This window comes from Lithobates pipiens, unplaced genomic scaffold (genome assembly GCF_037356315.1).
Source record: "Lithobates pipiens isolate NorthernLeopardFrog02 unplaced genomic scaffold, aLitPip1_a1.2 Scaffold_18, whole genome shotgun sequence".
In the NCBI taxonomy this organism is placed as follows: domain Eukaryota; kingdom Metazoa; phylum Chordata; class Amphibia; order Anura; family Ranidae; genus Lithobates; species Lithobates pipiens.
This window is the reverse complement of record NW_027507758.1, coordinates 281,400,198-281,423,725: the sequence shown is the minus strand read 5'-3', so window position 1 is coordinate 281,423,725 and position 23,528 is coordinate 281,400,198. Positions and strand designations below refer to the sequence as shown.

The 23,528-nt window shown below is 42.8% G+C and overlaps 1 protein-coding gene across 1 annotated transcript in view; it reads left to right on the top strand.

The window, feature by feature from the left end:
• Positions 1-9,194: 9,194 nt before the first annotated feature.
• Positions 9,195-23,528, top strand: part of LOC143987887 (uncharacterized) — a 44,752-nt gene continuing 30,418 nt past the window's right edge. The window contains exons 1-3 of the mRNA XM_077487044.1: positions 9,195-9,704; positions 14,294-14,567; positions 16,197-16,334. Of these exons, the coding sequence (XP_077343170.1) occupies positions 9,201-9,704; positions 14,294-14,567; positions 16,197-16,334 (916 nt within the window). The 5' untranslated portion in view covers positions 9,195-9,200. The remainder of the gene's footprint in view (positions 9,705-14,293; positions 14,568-16,196; positions 16,335-23,528) is intronic.

The following is a 23,528-nucleotide window of genomic DNA, read 5'->3' as shown; positions in this document are numbered from 1 at the left end:
TATGTGAATGCCTGTGCATTCACCAATAAGCAGGCCTAATCACAAAAGTCACCTTCCTGTTATTTGAAAAAGAATAATCGCACAGTTGAAAATACCTGATAAGAGACTTTTGTGTGGACTTTATATATATATCTATTGATATTCTGATCTTATTCACATTTTTTCTAGGTTTTTGTATTTTTTTACATTCGTAAGGGGGTTAGAATTACCCCGCACATTCGTTTTATTTATTTTTTATCTCATTTTTTTTTTTTTTCATGGTTTTGGTTGTTTTTGTTTCTTTACTGCAATAACTTTTTTCACTCACTGGGGTATTATAGTGGAAATATAAATTGCGCACAGTGAAAGTAATTATTAGCACAGGAACTGCGCAAGCGCAGTGCGATTATAGGTGTTATATTTTCCCCTATAAGGGGCTTTGTACACGGAGTGCGTTTGTTTTTGTTTAATATACAAATATTTTTAGTATCACAAAAATTAGTATCACAAAAATATTTTGAATATTGCTTGGGATTCTTGGATTTCATATGTGGTTTTGGGTGCTTTAGGGTTTAATTTATTTATTAATTATGAATGAATGAATGAATGAATGAATGAATGAAATACTTATATAGCGCACAATGCGAACTGAATCCCCCTTTGGGATTCTGACTGATTGACTACGTTGGTGAATAACTGAACGTGTCCACCTTTTTCGAGGTTATCCAAGGTAGGGTAATCAATATAATTGGTTTGTAGTGGCACGTGGTTGAATTTGGGTTAACAGAAAAAATTTGTTGGACATAAACACAAAAAAATTGGGACATTATAGCAAACACATATTGGGTTGCACAGAGCCTATAGGGAAGATAAAAGGTAATATAAAGGTTTGAGGTAGCGCCATTAGCCCATCACTACTATTCAATGTGGCTGAATAAATTTTGCCCTCAATGTATGACTAAAATTTAGTTTATTCGATTTTTCTTATAACAAAAAGAAGAAAATATCATTTTTTTTCAAAATTTTCGCTCTTTTTCCATTTATATCGCAAAAAAAAAAAAAAATCGCAGAGGCAATCAAATACCATCAAAAGAAAGCTCTATTTGTGGGAAGAAAAGGACGCAAATTTCGTTTGGGTGCAATATTGCATGACCGCGCAATTACCAGTTAAAGCAGCGCAGTGCGAAATTGGAAAAAGACCTCTGGTCCTTAAGGTGTTTATTGGTCCGGGGCTGAAGTGGTTAAACTTAATTTCTGGCAGAGATTTCTTCATTCACATCGATCAATGTAAATAGTGGAATCTGTTAGGTCCTTTTTTTTTTTTCGTTCAGCCTGTGACATTACAATATGCTCAACATTAGAAGTGAGTGGATGCAGGGTGGTAGATTGTAATGGTGGGCAGATCATAATTTTTTTTTGCCTATTGCTACAATATGGGCTATTTATATCCCCTGTGATAATAATAAAAGTGATAAAAAAAATTCAAAATGGGACAGTGTAAAATAAACAAGTAAAAAAAAAAAAAGCACCCCATCTCCCCACACTCGTGCGCAAAGGTGAATCCACGTGTCAATATGTAAACAGCGACTACACAAAGCAAGCAAGGCATCACCGCAAATGCCAGCTGTGCAGTAATTCCTAGACTTTTAATTCCTTGACTTTTTGATGCATTCCCATGTGTTTTTGGTGCAGTCTAGTGCATTTTTCCCCCCTCTTTATTATTAATCTTAAGTAAGGACAAGTGTGTTCCAGTGCATTTTTGGTGTGTTCCAATGTGTTTTTATGTAGGTATGTAGTTTTGACAGGTACCCAGTTCCCACTTACACCCGCACCCCCTAGATGACTCCTCCTCTCCCTGCAATCTTCTGGGACATGTCACCGGTCCCAGGACACACAGCACAACTCATGCAAGAGCACCCGGCTGTGAAGCCACAAGCTGTCCCAGCCGGGTGCCCACACTTGCAATGCCTGCGTCGCAGACAGGTGGAGGGAGAACAGAGGCTTCGGGCGGCAGCATCGCTGGATTGTGGGACAGGCGAGTGTGTGTTTATTAAAAGTCAGCAGCTACACTTTTTGTAGCTACTGACTTTTAATAAGCATGGGTACAGCTGGAACTCCGCTTTAATGTCATGCTTGTTCTTTATCATTCTTGCAAAACTAATAAAAACTATTTGAAATAAAATTAACCACTTAAAGGCCAGGCATTTTCTGCCACTTTTTGTATACATGCGAGAATCTTTTTCTTTTTTTTTTCGCTAGAAAATAACTTCTAATCCCCAAACATTGGATATATTTTTTAAATCAGAGGCTGTAGATAATAAGTTGATGGGTTTTGCAATTTTATGTGTCACACTGTATTTACACAGCAGTTTTTCAAACGCAATTTTTGGGAAAATAAAAAAACACTTTTTTAAATTATAATCCAAAAAAAAAAAACAATACATAACATAAAGCAATTTTTTTGTAAAATATAAAAGATGATTTCATGAGTAAATAGATGGCAAACATTAAAATTCCGCACGACCGTGCTGCAGTGACAAACAACATAGATTTTACTATCCATAGGGGACACTTTAAAAGCTCTTACAGGTTATTACTTTATATCTACAGAGGCAGTCTAGTGCTAGAATTACTGCCCATGAGCTGACGTTTGTGACGATACCTCACATGTGTGGGATCCTCGTTGTTTGCGCGCGGGATGACACGCGTTTACGTCTTTGCGCGCTAGCACGGGGGGGGGGGGCACTTTAAAGGTTGTTTTTTTTAATTATTAATTTATTTTTTGATCACTTTTATTGCTGTCACAAGAAATGCAAACAACAATAGACATGTGACAGGTACTCTTTATGGAGGGATCTAGGGTTAATAAGACCCCATATCCTTCCTTTGCACTTGAAAGCATTCAGAACGCCAAAATCTGTGTTTTTGAATACTTTCGATTTTCAAAAAATTGGGCTGTTGACAGCCAAGTAAACAGGAAGTGATGTCATGTCATCGCTTCTGGGTTACCATAGCAGAAACCTGATCCTAAGCCGATTCCAGCTATGTATGGGTCTCTGGCCAGCCGACTGACATGCCAGCTGGTAGCTCGGGTCTTCCAGTGGAAAGGGAGAGCCAAAGAGAGCTGTGGAAGGCGGCAAGAGGATGTCCCATCCCACTGTTTGTAATAGCAACTAAATGGCTAGTTAGCCACCTCAGTTGATATCACAAGAGAGCCGACTGTCAGCTCTAAATAAAAAAATGGTACTGGAGTGATGCATGTAGCTGCAGGCTTCACCCAAGTACAACCACTTGAAGTCAACTGATGTACCAGGTACATGATTTGGCAGCAAGTGGTTAAAGTGGACCTTATGGCAATCTTGTCATTAGGAGCAGCAGCTGTGTCTGTGCAGCCACTGCCTTGCATAAAACACGGCCTTTCATGGGGGTATGCATTTATACAGCCATGTCACATAAACAGCTTTCCATCATAGACATGGCCTGCTCTGGGTATTGACCTACCTCTGTAGTCCAGCCCACGATTGGTATTAAATTATATATCTATATACGCACACACGTCATTACTTTGATGTTATATACCATGGTTATGGCAGCAGCTAGTTTTATTTTTTTTTAAACAGTGGGCAGTCCTCTTTCACATAAAAGTGGTCCTGGCGGCGGATTTGCCACGGGATCACTTTTATGGGCAGTGGGAGAGGTGCCCCCCTTGCTTCCCAGTTGTTTCCTCCACTTACCAGAGCCGTCGGTAAGGGGGAAACAATCCGATCCCATGATCCCGTGTGTGTGTGTGTGTGTGTGTGTGTGTGTGTGTGTGTGTGTGTGTGTGTGTATATATATATATATATATATATATACAATTTTTTTTTTTACTTTTAAGCGTGAATGTGAGATCTTATTGACCCTAGCTCTCACAATCAATAGGGCCTGTCATGTTTATTAAGTGTTCTTGCATAGCAAGACCACTTACTGTTATCTCACATATATATTATTAAGTGTTCTTGCATAGCAAGACCACTTACTGTTATTAGTGGGACTGCTTTTGTTATTCGTTTTTTTATTTATTAATCATCATCTTTTTATTATTATTCCGTGCATTTTTTGGCTCTGCGTAACTTCTGCATACTTTCAGCTATTAAAGCCATTCAACTTTTAAAATGTTCAGCTCTTTCATCTGATGATGGGACTTTTTCAACTTTTCGTCCCCTTACCACATGATCAGCTGTCAGCCAATGACAGCTAAATTCCATAAGTACTGAGTGCGCCGCTGGCAGAGAAATTGAAGGATTAGTTAGGGACAGTATGATGTCATCTGCAAATAATGATACCTTGTACTGTCCCCCACTCGTATGTATACCTTCGATCAGTTGGTCTTCTCTCAATCTCTCCGCCAGAGGCTCCATCACAAGGGCAAAAATGATTGGAGACAGGGGACAGCCCTGCCTAGTCCCATTCGTTATATCAAAAGGTTTAGAATATAAGCCCTCGGTATACACATGGGCCGAAGGTTGTGAATAAAGGGCAAGTATAGCATTCCGTATCGTACCTTCCATCCCAAATTTAGAGAGTACTCCCCGCAAATAACCCCAGTGGATTCTATCGAAAGCCTTCTCTGCATCCAGTGACAGAAGCAGAGAAGGCTCCCTTTTATGCTTCACCAAATACATGAGATTGATCATTCTTCTGGTGGCGTCAGTAGTCTGACGGCCCGCTACAAACCCAACTTGATCATAATTAATCAACTTAGGTAGAACTATTTTCAGTCTATTTGCAAGTAACTTAGCGTGGAGTTTCACGTCCACATTTAATAGTGATATCGGATGAAAGTTCTGCGGTACATTGGGGTCTTTTCCCGGTTTAGGAAGAGTAACGATCGTCGCTGTGAGCATTTCTGGAGGGAATGATGCCGCTGCTGTCGCAGCATCAAACACTCGGGACAGATGTGGCACTAAACTGGAGCTGAAGAGTTGGTAATATTCCGATGAGTAACCGTCGGGGCCTGGGGCCTTATTGCGCGGGAGGCTAGCTATAGCGTTTGCTATTTCTGATAAAGTGAAGGGTGTATTTAGATGCTCGAGATCATCTTTGGATAATTTTGGTAAATTAATTGAATCCAAAAACGCCGTGATTGAGGATTCAGTGGGTTGGTGGGTCTCTCCATCTGATTGTAAGTTGTATAGTGTCTTGTAAGGCCGCGTACACACGCGCGGACTGTTGGCCCAACTTTGTCCGTCCAACAGTTTGAGCGAACAGTCCGCTCAAACTTAGCATGGACGGACATGGCCACACACGACGAACGAACAGTTTGCTGAAACCGTGCGCGATGACGTGAACGGCACGTACGACGGGACGCAAAATACGACGTCCTATACACTGCATTATAACTTTCGGCTTGAAAATCCTTTCTGAGCATGCGCGGAACTTAGTTTGACGAACAAGCCTACACACGGGCGGACTGTTCGTTGAAACAAGGTTTCAGCGGACAGTTTTTCGGAATTTCCGTAAAACCTTGTCCGTCCAACTGTCCGCTGAAACTGTCCGCTGAAAGCCCACACACGAGCGGACTGTCCGCCCAAACACTGTTCAGCGGACAAGGTTGGGCCAACAGTCCGCGCGTGTGTACGCGGCCTAATACTCGCTAAACATATCAGCTATTTCCTGCGGATTCGTGTGTTTCTCCTTAGTTTTGGGGTTTAAAAGAAAGGGCAGTTTTTGGCGGATAACTTTGTCCTTAACTTGCTTGGCCAATAATTTACTAGCCTTGTTACCATATCCATACCTCTGGGCTTTAAGAGATCGGTATTGATTGTCATGTTGTGCAACCAACAAGGATCTCAAGTCCTGTCTGACTATGAATAGTTGTTCCCTAAGGTGTTGGGTGGTTTGTCGTTTGTTTTCAGCTTCCAACTTATTTTTTTTTTTTTTTGTAGAGTGTCTAATTTTTCTGATCTTTGTTTCCTGATCCTACTACTGTCCAGTCTAGGCTTACTTTTAGCAGGGCTGGTCACACCAGAAAGCGGAGGGGTGCTGGTATTTTTTCCTAAGTAGCGGTGTGGGTGTTCTGGGGGTTGTGAGGCCCGTACCTGTCTGTTGGGCACATTTTGAGTGCCATGCTCTCTTCCACCGCGTGTACCGCCGCCATCTTTCTCCGCATACCGCCGCTGTGTGAGGAAATAGTCCAGTAATTTATTCGGTTTGCCACCACTTTTTCTTTTTCGCTGAGGCATCTCCAGGCTTGCCCGCACCTCCTAGGGTTGATTGGGCCAGGAAACGAGGCTTGTAGATCGGGTAATCTCCCCCCTTTGGCCCGTAGATGCGAGGAGCTCTTCACTGAGCGTCCATCCGCTCCGCTGGCTAGCCACGCCCCCCCAGCCAATGACAGCTGATCGTGTGATGACAACAGAGCCGGTAATCAGCTATTTTTCCTCCTCTCGCTGACAGCGCGAGGAGAAAAAAAAAAAGGCGATCACCGGTGGCCGTGAGAGGGACATCAGTCCCGATCACGGTGAGCTGGCACCAGCTCATCAGTGCCCACCTGTCCCCTGCCAGTGCCGCCCATCAGTGCCCACAGTGCCACCTATTAGTGATCACAATCTGCCTCAACACTGCTGCACCTCAGTGCCACATATCAGTGTCATCTACCAGTGGCCATCAGAGCCACCCATCAGTGCCATCTTATCTGTGCCCATCAGTGCTGCCTTATCAGCGCATATCAATGAAGGAGAAAAATTACCTGTTTGCAAAATTTAATGACAAACTATTAAACATGATTTTTTTTTTTTTTTTTACATTTTTTTTGTTTGTTTAGTAAAAAATAAAACTCCCAGCTGTAATTAAATAGCACCAAAAGAAAGCTCTATTTGTGGGAAAAAAATTATAAAAATTTAATTTGGGTACAGTGTAGCATGACCGCACAATTGTCATTCAAAGTGCATCAACTGAAAATTGGTCTGGGCAGGAGGAGGTTTTAAGTGCCCAGTAAGCAAGTGTTTAAGGCAGCCAGGCTTTTGTTGTCTGTTTTGTTTCCATGGTTTCCAAAGCTTCTTACACACAGTGATGGGCAGGGGGGGAGAGCACAGACACACCATGTACTGATTTATAATAGAGGAATATGATGGGGCAGTTTTGATGCTAGTCAGCATTCCTACGCATTTTCTTGTCTCACATTATTATTATAGCCAAATTTACCACCCTAACGCCTCCCACAGCTTTTACACTACATAGACAGTAATATACCGAAACATTTCGCCGAATGGTTCACGAAATATCGTCGTTTTTGCAGCGAAATTTGTCCCATAGGAATGAATGGCGAAATGTTCAAAGAGTAGGAGGTGACAAAATCTGACAACCCCATGATCAGCCAAAACATTATGTCCATCCCATGATCAGCCAAATAATTTATGACTATCCTATGATCAGCCAAAATATTGTGACCACCCCATGAAAAAAAAAAAAAAAAAAAAATTGAGAAAAAAAAAATTTTTTTGAAAGAAAAAAAATAATTTATGAAAATAAATAAATCATTTCAGGTAGAGAAAAGAAAGTGTATTTTTGAAAGAAGGGGTGAGAAAAAGGAAGCGGGCTGATAAAAAGTGGGGGCTGGGCAGGGGTAATTTTGGAGGAGCTAGGTGTGCCAGAGGGCTTGCAGAGCGCTTTGGGTAAAAATGAATGTAAAAAGAGGCATAGAAGAGAGTGACCCTTGCTGGAAGAAAAGCAAAAAAGCCTACAGCACCTGGTATTCCCTCCCAAGTGGTCTCCTAACCAGGCCCGACCCTGCTTAGCTTCCGAGATTAGACAAGAGCGGGCGCATTCAGGGTGGTTTAGCCGTAGGCAATACTATGGCTCTCTTTCAAGCCTCTTGTACTTGTCACCAGCAGCCTGGCTCCGCCTTTTATTATTAAGTGTTCTTCCATAGCAAGACCACTTACCGTTATCTCACATTATTAAGTGTTCTTGGATAGCAAGAGCACTTACTGTTATCTCATATATTATTATTATAGCCAAATTTACCACCCTAACTCCTCCCACAGCTTTTACACTACATACACAGTAATATACCAAAATGTGCGGATTGTTCCCTCTTGGTATGCCATTACTTTGTGGAACGTTTCACCAAATGGTTCACGAAATATCGTAATTTTTACGGCAAAATTTGTCCCATAGGAATGAATGGCGAAATGTTCAAAACTAGAGTGGAAGATGACAAAAGCTGACAACCCCATGACCAGCCAAAACATTATGACCACCACATGACCAGCCAAAACATTATAACCACCCCATGATCAACCAAAACATTATGACCCCCCCATGATCAACCAAAACATTATGACCCCCCCATGATCAACCAAAACATTATGACCCCCCCAGTTACTCCGCCCACTCCAGTAGGTGGAGGCAAGAACACTTCACACAATTTCCCCAGAAATTGTAGACTTTTCTAGTTTATATTACATTCCTTATAATAATAAAATTGATCAAACGTGTGGTATCACAGAGATTGTTAGAGTGAGAGCAATAATTATAGTGCTAGACCACCTCTGTAACTCTAAACATGTAACCTGTAAACGTTTTTAAAGTGTTGCCTATGGGGATTTTTAAGTATCGTAGTTTTATGCCATTCCACAAGCTTGCACAATTGTGAAGCATGACATGTTGGGTATCTATTTATTCGGCATAACATCATCTTTCACATTATACAAAAAAAATGGGCAAACTTCCCTGTTTTGTAAATTTTTCAACTCATGAATATGCATTTGTAAAGTGTAAAAATGGTGTTTGAAACACTGCTGTACAAATACAGTGCAATGAAAAATATTGCAATGACCGCCATTTTATTCTCTACTGTCTCTGCTACAAAAACACATGCACACACACATATATATATATGTATATATATCATTTGGGGGTTCCAACAAATTGTCTAGCAAAAAATACTGATTTAAATTTGTAAACAAGTGTCAGAAAAAGGCCTGGTCCTCAGTAGCAATGATACATATGCCAGTAATGTTACAAGACTGGCACAAATACTTGCCTTTTTAGGGAACTTGACCAGAAATGGCCCCGAGATTTGAGCACATAGTGATAAGCTGCGCCTGTGTAGATCTATCCAGCGTGGGAACCAATGAGCACACGAAGAGGAAGGCCAGACACTGAACCCCTACAACACTAGCGGACAAATCAGCACAGCGCCCTCTAGTGATACCTCCACCAACTAGCACCTATAGATGTTGAGTCCAACACATTGCTGTATGGCGAGCACACCAGTCATCAGCATAGGAAATCCCTTGTTTATAAGAACACAGGGTGTGTGGTGTGCTAAGCTGTCGGTGTCACTGGGTTTACTTAGACTTAAGGCGTTCAGTGATCCCCCCACTACCTGTCAGGTTTGGTACAGTCCTACACGATATAAGCGGTATCCGGCCAATATGGGGCAGGTAGACTTGCTGCGATCGGACATGATGGCGGGGGAGGGCAGTACAGAGCGATGCGAGATGTGTTTGGCTCCGCGGCCTAATCAGTGTTGGGAACCTTCAGAGCAGGTGCGGGCGGCGGGCGGAGAAAATCGGGTCCAGGGCGCCACCTACCGGGGGTTACTGGATATGAGCGATGAGGTCTTACTGCACATTCTGGATCTCCTGGACCCCTTGTCATTGCTGTGTGTTGGTGGAGTGTGCACCGCTCTGTACAGGGTCAGCTCTACTGACAGTCTGTGGGCCAAGCACTGCAAGGTAGGTGACTGTGCTGTCCGATCTCCTCAACATTGTAATGGATCTGTGCCATTCCTGATAATGTCACTACCCACTGAGATCTGATGGCAGCTAACCCGACCCCCAGTGACACTACATCAGCCTTTCTCATCACTTACCTTGGGGAAATCTCTAAGCTTCAGAATCTACAGATTATGAGTTGGTATCCTCAGTAGGCTGTGGGATGTGTAAAATGGAGTGGTGGAACTGTGTGTGTGGGGTGTGTTTAAAAAAAAAAAAAAAAAAAAAAAAAAAAAACCATTCAGGACAAGGTGTACTTGCTGATCCATGCTCACTACTGGGATCCCACCACAGGCTGAGGGTAATAAGGTCCCTCAGGTGCATGACTTCACAGCCTCCTGCCAGTGGGCAGTGGGTCCACTGCTTGGCCTGGGCACTCACATGGGGTGGCCACTTGCCCCTCCAAATGTGGCAGCTCTTCTTGATTAGAGCAAATGTTCAAGGGCCCCAATGGGGTTGGGAGGAGGTTTGTAGGCAATGATGGCTCCATATAAGTTTCTGAGGTAGGTGACACTGGACTGATGCGTATAAATTGATAGGGATGAGGAGCTTGGGCATGTTAGGACTAGGAAATCAAAATGTAGAACTGTCTCCAAACTTTGGCTCAGGGGCTGGATGTGACCCATTGTTTGTTTGATTTTTATCCAGCCCTTGGGGCACAGTTCCTCCCAGTGACAGCGCTGGGGTGGCAATGTTTACTCCTACTAATGTTGCGCTCTTCTACTCATGATGGCTACAATCTGGCCTGCCTAAATTATGAAGGACAATACACTGTGCCTGTTCTTGTTTGGAGACCCCTGATGTAGAAGGATCCTGCTGACCTTATCCCAGCGATTAGTCATTGATTGCAATGGAAAAAAATAACTGGTGGGAGCGTTTTCTGCCCACAGCTGCATGTATGTAAAGAGTGTGTAGATGTACAGCTGCAGCCAAGTAAATCCTTGGCTGCATATGAATTGCCTGTACCCCATGAGTTTCCTTACATGCTTGCACACATGGGTTTGAATCCTAATCCAAGCATTCTTGAGCTGATCAGGATGCATTGCCACTCTTCAATAAATGGTCCATCTTTCCTATCATTCTTCCCTATATAGAAACATTTGCCATACTCCTGAAATGTAAGAAATGATGTCTCCTTACCTAGTGCAGTAGAATTAGTCCCAGCTTCATTGGTGGTCAGTGTCTGCTGTAGGTCCCCACACTTCATTGCTCCTGGAACCCCTTGCACCCCCTGGAAGAACACTAGGGTTCCATGGAATCTTCTAGAAACACAGCTCTAGATGAAGGTAGCCTGGCCAAGTTGATGAGCACTTTCAGTAAGAATATGCTAAAATTTTGTAGTGACGGAAGCATGCTTCCTTTTGATGAGCAGTTATTGTCCCTTTCCCGGACAACAGAAAAGGTTACTAGTGACTGACATTCACCTGTAATAAAGTGCTGCTTATGTTCTCATGCATCTTAGATGTTGACCCCAGCCATCCATCCATTTTTGACGCACTCCCTCTTTTGAACCCCAAATTGTTGACCATCAGGCAGCTGGTAATGTACTCCTTTTTTGTCTTGTGCTGTAAAAGGTGTATCTGGGCAGACACATGTAAATGAGTCCTATCCTAATGCTGACCCTACATGCTGTAATTCAGTTATGCAATAAAAAAATTGTCATCACTCTATGGGAAAAGTTGATTTTGTTTGAGAAGACAGTGCCATATCCTTTATATAGAATAAAACAATTGTACCCGCTGGTTGGGATTTTTACGGGCACAAACCATGCTACAGCAAAAGGTTATTTGAATGGCGGCAGGTTTCCTGAATGAAGCTTTAGTTTGGCATCATTTTTTTTCCAGACCACTTCAATATTCGTTTCGGGAACGATTTGGTGCCCCTTGTAACTCTCTAGCGGTACACTGTGTGGACCTCTGGATGACTAAATACTCCAGTGGTGTTTACTTTGTATGATTAACCACCCTGCCTTGCACCCCTGATGATTCTTATGTGAATTGAAATATGATGGGTCTATTTATAGCACTGAGGCACTCCATTACCAATAGGTTATCCGACATGGTCTTTTTATGCTATTGGCAGTTGTGGGTGCCTCAATGCTATAAAGACCCAGTGCATTTCAATTCCCTGAGTATCCTCTTCAGGGTGGACAAGGCAGGGTGGTTGGTAAATGCTACAAATTAAACCTCAACCATTAGAGTAGTAATCCAGAGGTCCACATTCTAGTGGTGGTTTACCAGCCACCCTGCCTTGTTCCCCTGATGAAGATTCTCTGAATTTAAATGCATTGGGCCTTTTTATAGCATTAAGGCACCCACAATTGTCGCTAGCGTGAAAAGACCTCTATGCCCGATGACCTATCGACAATTGTGACACTTGTTCCCCCTGAAAAAGATACTCAGGGAATTGAAATGCACTGGGTCTCTATAGCATTGAGGCACTCACAATTGTCGCTAGGTCCTCGGGCATAGAGGTCTTTTTATGCTATTGACAGTTAAGTGCCTCCATGCTATAAATGAGCCGAACACATTTCAATTAACATAAGAATCTTTATCAGGGGGAGCAAGGCACGATGGTTGGTAAATCATACAAAGTAAAGATCAACCACTAGAGTGTAGTCACCTATGGTCTACAGAAGTCTGCATGGTGTGCAGCTGGAGGCATGCAAGGGGCATAAAATACTCAACCCAATATTGAACTGGTCTGGAAAGAGATGCCAAACTTTAAAGTCTGCTCTTCAAATAATGCAGTCATACTGGTAGAAATATCCAGCAGGAATTTTATAAATGTAGATCCATTTTGCCAAAGTGTACCAACCACCATGCTGCCTTTCCACTGAAGATTCTTGGTGAATTGAAAAGCATTGGAGTCTATTTGCAGCATTGGGGCACTCGTACTTGCTGAAATGTAATTGGGCGTGGGTCTTTTTTATACTGTCCGTCCAGTTTTTTTTGTTGTATGGAATTGTGATGTTTTTTTTTTTTTTTGTTTTTTTTTTAAAGGACTTGATAGATGTAGGAACTCTGTTTTTGTTTAATGGGATTATGTAACAAAACTAGCAGGTACAATTGTTCACGCTCTGGGGAAAGGTTCAGCAAGATCCTTACTTTCTACAAAATTTGATGGTTTCTGTTCCAAAGTTTATTTCTAGTAAATGGCGGTCTCAAATGTTGTTTGAACCAAATTTGATTGGCAGTCTGGACCTTTGGCTGCAAACACTTGCATGTATGGCCAGCATTGGACTGATCAGGCTAATGCTGCAATGACTAGAGGCCAGTTTACAGACCTAAATTTACCTCCATACTGGGGCTGACTCCTGCTGATTCCGGCTCTTGCTGCCCTCACCATCTGCCTATCTAGGCATTTTATAACCTGTTGAATGAGCGATTTCAAAATGGCCACCTAAGGCATCCTATATCAAACATTGTATAGGAAACATACATTTTTAAAAATGGCACCATTTGGCTTGTATGCCAAAACACATGTAGAAATCGCTGCACTAACTGCAACTCCATAAATATCTTTTGACCCATACAACCTAGTATAATTGGGCTCTAGAATAACTCAGTACTTTTATACCATAGAATAGTTAGTTATACAATTGTACATGCATTCGGCAGACAAAAAAGTTTGAATGGGCTTCAATACCAACACTTTGTATGCCTATTGATATTGCCATTTAGAGGGGACTCCTGCATACATAGTTGTGACATCTGTTCTTGTATTATGCTATTGTGTTCTCCAGATTGGGGCTCCATCAGTATACATATAAAGGATGTGGCAGACCTCTTAAAGCTGAACTTTATCCATAACAATGTCATAAATTTTCTTTAGCAAAGAAAAGTTGCATTAAATTATGCTACCACAATGAGCATGCTCTGTAAACTGCCTACAGCATTTTTCCTGTTTCTTCTTGCTGGAGGCTGCCATTTTGCTGAAGCCTAGAACCCCCTGAGCAGCAGTAAGGCTGGGTTCACACTAGTGCAAATTGGTTCCGGGTTTCCCCACATCAAATTCGCTTGACGTGAGATTGTGATCGGCTCTCTGGAGCCGGTTCTCACCTGTGGTGGAGTCCTATGCCTCTTTGGCTCAGTTTCAGGGCTGAATTCAGCTAAAAAATGTAACTCAAATTCAACCCTGAAACTGAGACCAAGGCTGCATCCATCGCTAGTGTGAACCCAGCCTTAATCTTTAGGCTGTCACCAGATCAGCCTCTAGTGATCAGCACAATACCAAAAATGGAGCGCAATTGGGTGTGCAGGGGGGGGGGGGTGACTGATGGCACTCCCACACAACCTTTTTTATGGTGTACACTTTTCAAAAAACTGTCCAAGCTCCTGCAGGCTGCAGTATAACTGTCCTGACTCATAATTACACCGATGTCCCCAATGAACTCCTAAGAAGATTTTAAGGAAAGTAGAAACTATGCGGTTTGGGGTGTTACTTGTAAACAAAAAAAGGATGTGCCAATGTAAGCGTGTCAAACACTTGGGGTTTTTTTTTCCCAACTTTTATATCAATGTGTTTATATTTATTTTTTATTTTTTTAGGTTGTCTTTGGCTCTGATTTTAGAACAGGCTGTGGTGACTGTACCTCCAAAGAGGCTTTTAAACTTCTTTACATTTGGAGTAAGTTGTACAGGACATTGCCCTACAACAGGCAATTGCAAGACCTCTTTTTTTCAGGGGTTCCTCCAAAAAGGTATTGGGTACAGTTGCTAACACTGGAAGAAATGGTTCCACTCCCTCCTGTCGAGCTTCCTGATCATGAAATTGTAGATATTTGGGGTATAAAGGGAGATCTCCTTGACGAAAAACATAAAGGTTAGTACCCTTTCTGCTAAACATTGTATAACTATCACTAATTCACTAAGTGTTTTGGAAGATCTTTTTTCAAACTACCAAGTGTTTAATGCTTGTGAATAATATGGGGGGGGGGGGGTTTATGCCTTATCACTGTCTCCTGGTAAAGGAAACTACCTGAGACCTTGAGGCTTTGTGCATTTTGCTTGTTTATCGCCATGGTTCCCAACCTTGGTCCTCAACTACCCCAATAAGTGATGCTTTGGCAATTTTCCATAGATAAAATGGAGCGGTTAGCAATACCAAGCCAGTGACCCAAACTTAAAGCACCTGTGCAAGGTGAGGGTTACTTAAAACGGAGGTCCGCTGAAAGGGTGGAGCTCTGTACTGGAATCTGGATGGGGGGGAGAGCCATGCATTCCTGCACTTTGCACCCACCTCACCCCCTGAACCCTACACATAATGTACCCCTCAACCTTGCACTCTGTACATAGTGCACTCTTTACATAGTACAATCCTCAATGCTAGTGCAGTTTGACCACACCTGCAATTTGATGGAGAGGTTGATATGCAGTAACCTCTAGAAACCAATTAATGAGCAGTAATGTTTTTGTAACCTCTAGCAACTAATCGGGGAAGTAGAAATTATGTCTTGTAACCTTGCAGCCAATTGCAATCGCTACCTGGTCAGCTGCAGTAAACTCATTTTGAGTCTAGCTGGGGAGGTGGTCCAATCAAAATTAAAGATGGCCCTGCTGGAGATATGTGCTTAAATTTCATGAATCAGGTTTACATCCACTTTAATGTATAGAATGCATTCAAATGGGGATTTAGAACCACTTTAATTGTTCCCTGGGTATTTCTGACATTAGAAACTTGCTCATGTAGGTAGCTCGCCCTAAAGTGGAAATAAGACACTTGTGCCTCTTCAAAATGCAAGTAGATGACCGCCTAAGCTTGCTTTGAAACCCAAAACTCCTAAGTCCTGTGGGGGGCAGGTGTAGGGAAGACCTATGCAGAGTATATAGAAATCTAATTGGAAACAGCCAATCAAACAAAATGAACCATGTAGTAATAAAGGCCTAACATGGTACCTAAACCAAAGAACAGTGAGACACTTTGCAGCCTACCAGTTTATTAGAACTGCATTTGGTTCTCTTTGGGCTTTAATTTTCAGCTTGTCATGCCAGTAATTCACATCCTGTCTTAGTGTGACGACTATCATTGACACCCTAGGCCAGTGATGGCAAACATTGGCACCACAGATGTCTTGCAACTACATTTCCCATGATGCTCATGCACTCTGCAGTGTACTGGGGCATCATAGGAAATGTAGTTCCAAAACATCGGGGGTGCCAAGGTTTGCCATCATTGCCTTAGGCTGATTGTGACTACAGAAGTGTGTGGTGGTTCTGTGTTTTTTGTTCTCTAATATTCAGCCACTTTCATTCTTTTGGCTGTTTGGTGTTTAAAGGTAATGATTTAAATGGCATTCATTGTAACACTGTAGCAGGATGAATACAAGATTTCAATAAAATACACACATGATTGAAATTGCGCTGTCAAATGAGGCTGGAAGTGCAATTTTGGTGTTTATTTAAAAGTAGCAAAGTGGATTGTTGCATTGAATTTTCTTGTATCTTTGTTCAGTTACAGATGAGTGTCTTGAAGGGGCACAAGTGTCCATCTTCAAATATGAGTGGAAAGAACTGAATAGCCTGGCACTTTCATACCATGGTGACTATTCGAAAATTCAGATGCATGTTCTTCATAAGATGAATGCTGAATGTAAGTGTGCTAACGCTTGTTTCTTCATATGATAGAAAGATCATTTCTGTGCTGAACCTTTTTTTTTTTTTTTTTTTTTTTTTTTCCCCCATCTGAGTGATCAGCTGAGATTTAAACAATGTATGAGCAGACTGTATGCAAGTTGAGTGATTAACTTTGGTACAACCAACATGTCGGCTTTTTCTTTTCATGTGATTATTGCCTGCAGCAATCGCTGTTCTCTTGGACAGATCCCGGTGCCCCCCCCCCCACCCTTCGGGAAAACACTCTCTATGGTAGAGATTCCCCCAATGAACAGTGCCTGTTGGAGGAATCAAGTGGGGTTTTTTCTTCAACCCAAAGAAAATCGCCCCATCTATAACCAGCTTAGTGGCTTGGCTCACACTTATGGTGTTGCTATCAATTCAAATTAAATGGTTGTAGAGAAGCTAAGGGTTATCTAACATTTGACATTTTTGTAAATTGCAGCAATAAACTAGTTGGTAAACATGTATCCTACTGGATTCTCCACAACTTAATGGACATTGAAGGCTTGAATGTATTTTTCAGCCTTGGCATATAGAATGCCCTATTAACAGATTTTCCTGTAGAAGAGTACAGGAAAAGGGGTCAATGCTTGCTGGATTTCTTGAAATTGATTTTGTCCATGTAGATGGTGCTTTTGTGAGCTGTATGAAAAGCTGGAGAAATTCCTTGGGACTTGAAAGACTTGGAGCTGTCTGTTCTTGTGATATCTACACTGAAACATTTATAACACCATTAACAATGGCAAGGGCTTTTAGTCTTGGATGTATATACATAATAGAGTTTGTGCTTTTAAAATATTAAAAAAGTTGTAATTTAGAATGGATTCTGAGGTTTTTAAAGTGCTGGATTTGGTTTTTCTCAATACTTGTATACTATCTAAATTGTTCTGTCATTCTAAAACCACATAAATTGTATACCTTTATAATTTTATCTTTCACTAAAAGCAATACAGGACTGAGCTATTGGCTTAAAAGCATGTCTTCCTGACTACTTCAGGTGTTTGACCTTATTCTTCAAATGCAATCTATGGGTGCACATAGCTTTAAAGTACACAATTTTTGTCCTAACGCCTTCTATGGAAAATTAAGTGAACCTAAAGTGGGGTACTTGCTGAGAAAATCGAAAAATTCCATATGGGACAAACTCCAAAAGTTTTCCTATATGTGGAAAAACTATTTTCCTCAAGTCACCTTCCAGGACGGCACACCTGAGATGAGAGGCTCCTCCCTACAAGAAACGCAATCAATTGACAGCTGGTTTAAGTCCCCACCCTTCCCCCCTTGATCCTCAGTTTTTGATTGTTTCTCCCTACACAGCAAAACTGTTAGTTCCAAATGACCTGGGGCTGGTGGTTCCCCCCTGGGAGCCGGACCACAAACTTGGGAAGCCTCTGGGTCTGGCAGGATATTCTTATCCTTCCTGGGGGATTCCCCTATCTTTTCCTCAGGGGGGGCAGCAGAAATTGGAACGCCCCCCCTGAGAGCTGAAGGACCCTGGGTACACTGGTGTACCCAGAACTTCTGGGGCCATTATCCGGTCCCCCCCTCCTTACCTGTCCAGGTGGCTGTTCAGACGGGGGTGCTGGCCATCGGTTCTTTCCAGGTGGATCGTGTCCCCGACTCCTGGGCCCCCGGTAGCTTGCGTGGGCTGCTGGAGAGGGCGTGGTGACAAGCACCCGCATCATTTTCAAACTTCAGGAAAATGGCGGCAGCATTCTTACCCAGGAGGGAAGGCTGAGTCAGCAGGAGCAGGTGCCCACATCCTCCTTTCGCCAGAGCGAGGAGGCACCAGTTCACTACAGTGGATGTCTGCCTTAACCACCTCAGATGGGAATGAGGAATGGAAGGCATTGGGGGGACCCCCCCATGTGTATATACTGACTGGTACAGTGCAGGACACAGCCTAACCTTGCATCTCCCTATGGGGACAGCAGTGGGGGGGGTCACTTTAGCGGGTCTCCTCCTTGTGTGTGGACCATAAGGATGGAAAAGCAAGCCTGCTGGCTGTGGCAAAAGGGAAGACAACAGTGAGTACTTTCCTTTGGGAATTTAGCTGCAAAATCCCCAATTCCAGCCAGAGGGTTTCTGGGCATTTGCCAATCTCCCCTGGGGTCTGGATTCAAATGGCCCTGATGCTTCTGCTAAAAACGCCAGCCGCAGCTCCCTTACATCAGAGACGTTGTATGGTGAACAGGTGGTGCAGAGGAGTGAGTGTGCCTAAACCACCTCAGAAGGGAAAGAGGGTAGGTAGGCCTTTGCTCCCCCCTTCCCCATGTATATACTGACTGGTCCAGTGCAGAACCTGGGGTTGGGATACAAATGGCCCAGATGCTACTGCTAAAACCACCAGCCACAGCTCCCTCTTGCAGCAGAGACACTGGTTATCACAACAGTAGGTTGCCAGCCTCTCCCTACATGCCCAGTTGTAGTACGTTAGTAGGGATGCATATAGCGTACAGAGGGGACCTGGTAGATACAAAGTTACTTACAGGCCAGGTATACCACTGAACAAGTTATTAATTGGGCAGTGGTTGAATTCAGAAGCTCCCCTGGTCACCAGGTGCACTAGGTTACCAGCCCTATTAGCCCAGCTGCTAGGAATCTGAAGTTACTTCAACATGCTTAAAAGCTGGCCTAACATTCAACGATGAGCAGGGAACAAGCGTCTGTGTGGCACAGTAGGGGTTCCTTTGTGACAGATCCTCCTTTTGGGGGTTGCTTGCTATAGGTAACTTTCATAGGCTCCAACCTCCCACTCCACCTTTACACTGGTTATATTATAGTGTAGGAGGTAAGAAAAACCTTTTTTTGTTTTGGGCTACAATCCACTGTGGCAGATCTAAAGGCGATTTAACATTGTTTCCTACATCCTTTTTAATTGAGGATTTTCTGTGTAGACCTATGCAAGAGCTACATGATTGCTTGTTTGAAGCCTGCAAGTAGCTATTTACCCCCAGGCTAAATTGGTAACCACCTCTTCTAGAGGCTGTCTTAAATTGGTCTCTAGGGCTGGGCTCATTGAGACTTTAGTTGCTAATCAGCCCCCACCTGGGTATGAGCTGGCTAGTGTATGCTCAGTCTATGGAGGTAAGGTAGGATAACTAATATAGTAGGGTGTCCAACCATTTTAGGATTTGTTCCTTCAGTGATGGTGAAGGTTTAGTATCTACAGCCCAGGCTATGCCTATGAAATTGCCCCTGTTGGTTATTTCATAAAGGGATACACCATGACACCTACTTGGCTCTACACCAGTAGACCTCAGTAGTGAAGGTTTGTCCTTGCTGGGATGTTTTTGTGGCACAGCAGAAATGCACATTGAAATTTGTGACATCTCTGCTAAATGCACTGAAGCTTGTTTACTGTCCTTTAGATCCTAAAGGTACTGCTTTGTTTGGCTACAGATCAGAAAAATACAACAGTGAAGGTGGCCTGTACTCTCTGGTTTTGTGCTGCAAAACATCAATGCACATTGAGTCTGACATCTCTGCTTATAACGGTGATATTGCTGCACATCAGACATGCACAAGATTGAGGTTTGTCTGTGGGGCTTTGCCTTGTTGGTTACTTATCAAAGGCAGCAGTGAAGTTTGATGGTCCTGATTTGTTGGGCTGCATAGCAGAAATACAAATTGAACCTGGGCTAGGGGGTAGTAAATATACTGCCTCTGGTAATCAGTGCAGCACTGCAAAGTGGCATTGTGCTGATTCAGACAGTGCTATTAACTGCAATGGCTGCCGAGTTTAAGCATGCGATTTGACATGTTGAGTTGCATGACAAATCATTTCAATATGGATGTGCTATCTCTATTCAGAGTGTTTTATTGTTGCACATCAGACATACAGGAGTAAGGTCTGTGGGGTTTTGTGCCCTGTTGCTGCCTTATCAGAAAGGCAGCAGTGAAAATGTATTCAAATTTGATGGGCTACATAGCAGAAATACAAATTGAACCCCTGCCAGGGGTAGCACATATACTGCCTTTGGTAATCCGTGCAGCACCACAAAGTGGTGTCGTGCAGATTTTAGCCATGTGATTTGAGATGTTGAGTCGCAAGGCCAACTCAATTCAATATGGATGTGCTATTTCTATTCAGATTTGTTATATTGTTGCACATCAGACATATACAAGATTGAAGGTTGTCTGTCCTTTTGTCTTGCATATACTGCCTTATTGGCTGCATATCAAAAAACACAGCAGTGAAGGTTGCTTGTCATGTTTTGTTTTTTTCAGATTTTTGTTTTTTGCTGCTCAGCTGAGACACATTGAGGATGGTGGCATCTCTGCTAAGTATTGGTATATTGCTACACATCAGACATACACAAAGATTGAATGTTTGTCCTGTGTCCTATATTTACTGCCTTATCGTTTGTATATCATGCACAGCAGTGAGCGGTATTTATCTACCTTTCTACATCTTAGGGATACACAGCAGGGGGTTGTTGGCTGCACTCCTCCAGGGAGTCACAGCATTGGGGACCCCTCACTTGTTTGACCTGAAAATTGCTATTTTCCCTGCGACCTGTGTTATCTTGAGGTCTGTGGATCCAGGAATCGGAGACTGCTGGAGTTGCAGACACGAATGGTACCCATTGGAAGCCAGTGTATGACTTCTCATGTGTCTTGCAGTCCCAAGTCACAGGTTGGGTCGCACGGGTGTGGAAGCCCTAAGCTTATCTGTCACTTCTGGTTGAGGCTTTGCTACGCAGCAGCAATACTCATCATGGAGTTATTGTCTGTCATATTTTGCAGCAGACCAGAAAGATTGCAGCTGTAAAGGCTGTCTGTTTTTTTTTTTTTTTTTTTTTTTTTTTCTCAGTGTCTGTTATGTTGCACAGCAGAAATACTCAAGATTGAAGCTTGTTGGTGCTTTGTTTCATCCTGCCTTACTGCTGTTCAGAAAAAACACAATGCTGCAGGTTGCTTGTGTCCTTTCTCAGTGTTGGTTCTATCTGAACTACACTACAGAAGTGCATGACAAAGGATTGTGTTCCATATTTTACTCTGTGAAATGGCAGAAATTCACAACACAGGAGTTGGTGTTCATATTGATCTTATAACTGTATTTGGTGGTTTGTCAGAAATACGCAACATGGAAGTTTGGGTCTTTCTGTCTTTATATTTATAGCCTTGCTTTGCTGTACATCAGTAAAACACAACAGTAAAGGGGGTTCCTGTCCTTTCTGCATTTATGAGTTATGACCTAGCTAGCTGCACTTCAGAAATATGCAGCATTTAGGGTTTGCTTGTGTCTTAATGGGTTTTTACATCTTGGCAGCACATCAGAAAACCAGACTGTGAGGACTGTTTGTCTACATTGAGGTTCAGATTTGGATCGCTTGCCATATTTGATATATCAGTTTAGCTAATCACTCAGATACACAACACTGTTGTCTATGCTTGTGTCCTTTCTGTCTAAATCTATTGTGCCGTGCCCACAATCTATGATCTTTTGGTTTGTGATATTAATACATGTATCACCTTTTTGTATTTCAGCCTTTTCCATGGAGGGGCCAGGAATTCTGGCTGCAGATGTCTTGTGTCAGAAAGCCTCTACCCCTTACATTCAGGGATGCCATAACGATTTCCTAGGGTTGAAGCCCTGTAGGGTCATGGGACACTGGAGGAAGGGGATAATGAATCACCCTGTTTGAACAGAACTCTCCAAGTTCTTACTAGAGGAGTATTAGGGCCTGAGGATGAAGTATAAAGATGAATACCTGATTGAATAGGTTTTGGCTCTGTGCATGGCCTTCATTTTACCCTTCTAGCAAAACTAGACGTAGAAATATGGGTAGTCTACTCCTGCTAGAGACTTTAATCTCCTGAAGCAGGCTCTCAGGTGTAAGTAAAGCCATAGATTGGGCATGCCTTAAACCCAGGGATCAAGCTTCTGTTAATCTATTACCCTTAAGTAGGCTTCCCTTTAGTCTTTGCTGACTTAAAGCTAAAAAGGAACAAAAGGTTGTTTGCAGTTTTATTTCCCTGAACAGGGTAGTGTTAAGACAGGCCCTCTTATTGATCAATGTGGTGTCCTTGTCTTACAACACAGCTCTCTGATTTTATCTTTTTAGTGGTTCTAAGTAGCACCTACGGGCACAATAGGCCATGGTGGTTAGATGTGAGACAGGCAACATTGCTAACCTACAAGTTTAACGTGTTTTCTGATTGCATCTTTAAGAGCCCATTCCACCTAGATACTGCATCCGAAGCAGAAAAGGCAGGGACATCTGTGGAGCAGACCTGCAGATCAGCCGCATGATCCAGCTAAGATGCCTTCACCAAGCATATGGAGTGGAGGTAAAGCTCACTGCAGAACCAAGTTTCGCCAAGAGGGTCTTGCAGTGGCCTCACCCTAAGGTAGGCCTGAGGTACTTGTTTATCCTCCTCAGGTGTGCCGTCCTGGAAGATGACTTGAGAAAGGTATCAGTTACTTACCGCTAGCTGTCTTTCTGGGAAATCTTCCAGGACAGCAGGCCTACTTCCCGCCCATTGAAGGAGGGAAAACTGTAGAACACTAGAAGATGAGTGCCTATGAGGAATGATTTCCCTTGTGAACCGGGTTCAGGAGTTACTTCTCAACAAACTGAGGATCGAGGGGAAGGGTGGGGACTTAAAACAGCTGTCGATTGCTTGTGTTTCCTGTAGGGAGGAGCCTCTCATTTCAGGTGTGCCATCCTGGAAGATTTCCCAGAAAGACAGCTACCGGTAAGTAACTGGTACATCTTTTTTTTTATTTTTACTGTTTTTATACGAGAACCCTGATAAATAAGACCTGATCAGAAATGATGATCAAGCAGTCAAACAAGAGCCTCTGTCCAAGAATTTTTGTACAGTTGGTACCATCCTCTGTTCTGACTGTAAAAAAAGGAAAATCAGACTATTGCTTGATTTTTCTTGGCATTCTCCCAGCTTAACTGTTATTGAAACCTCTCATTGCATGATCATGGCAGCTTGGTTGCTGAATGAGTTGGTGTGAATAAAAATAGGATTTTTATAACAGCTTACCTGTAAAACCCTTTTCTTTTGAGGTATATCATGGGACACTGACTCGGTGATTACTGGTGGGTTATAGGGTATCACTAGGTGATTGGACACTGGCACACCCTAGACAGGAAGTTCAATCCCCCCCATATAACCCCTCCTCCTACTGGAGGTACCTCAGTTTTGT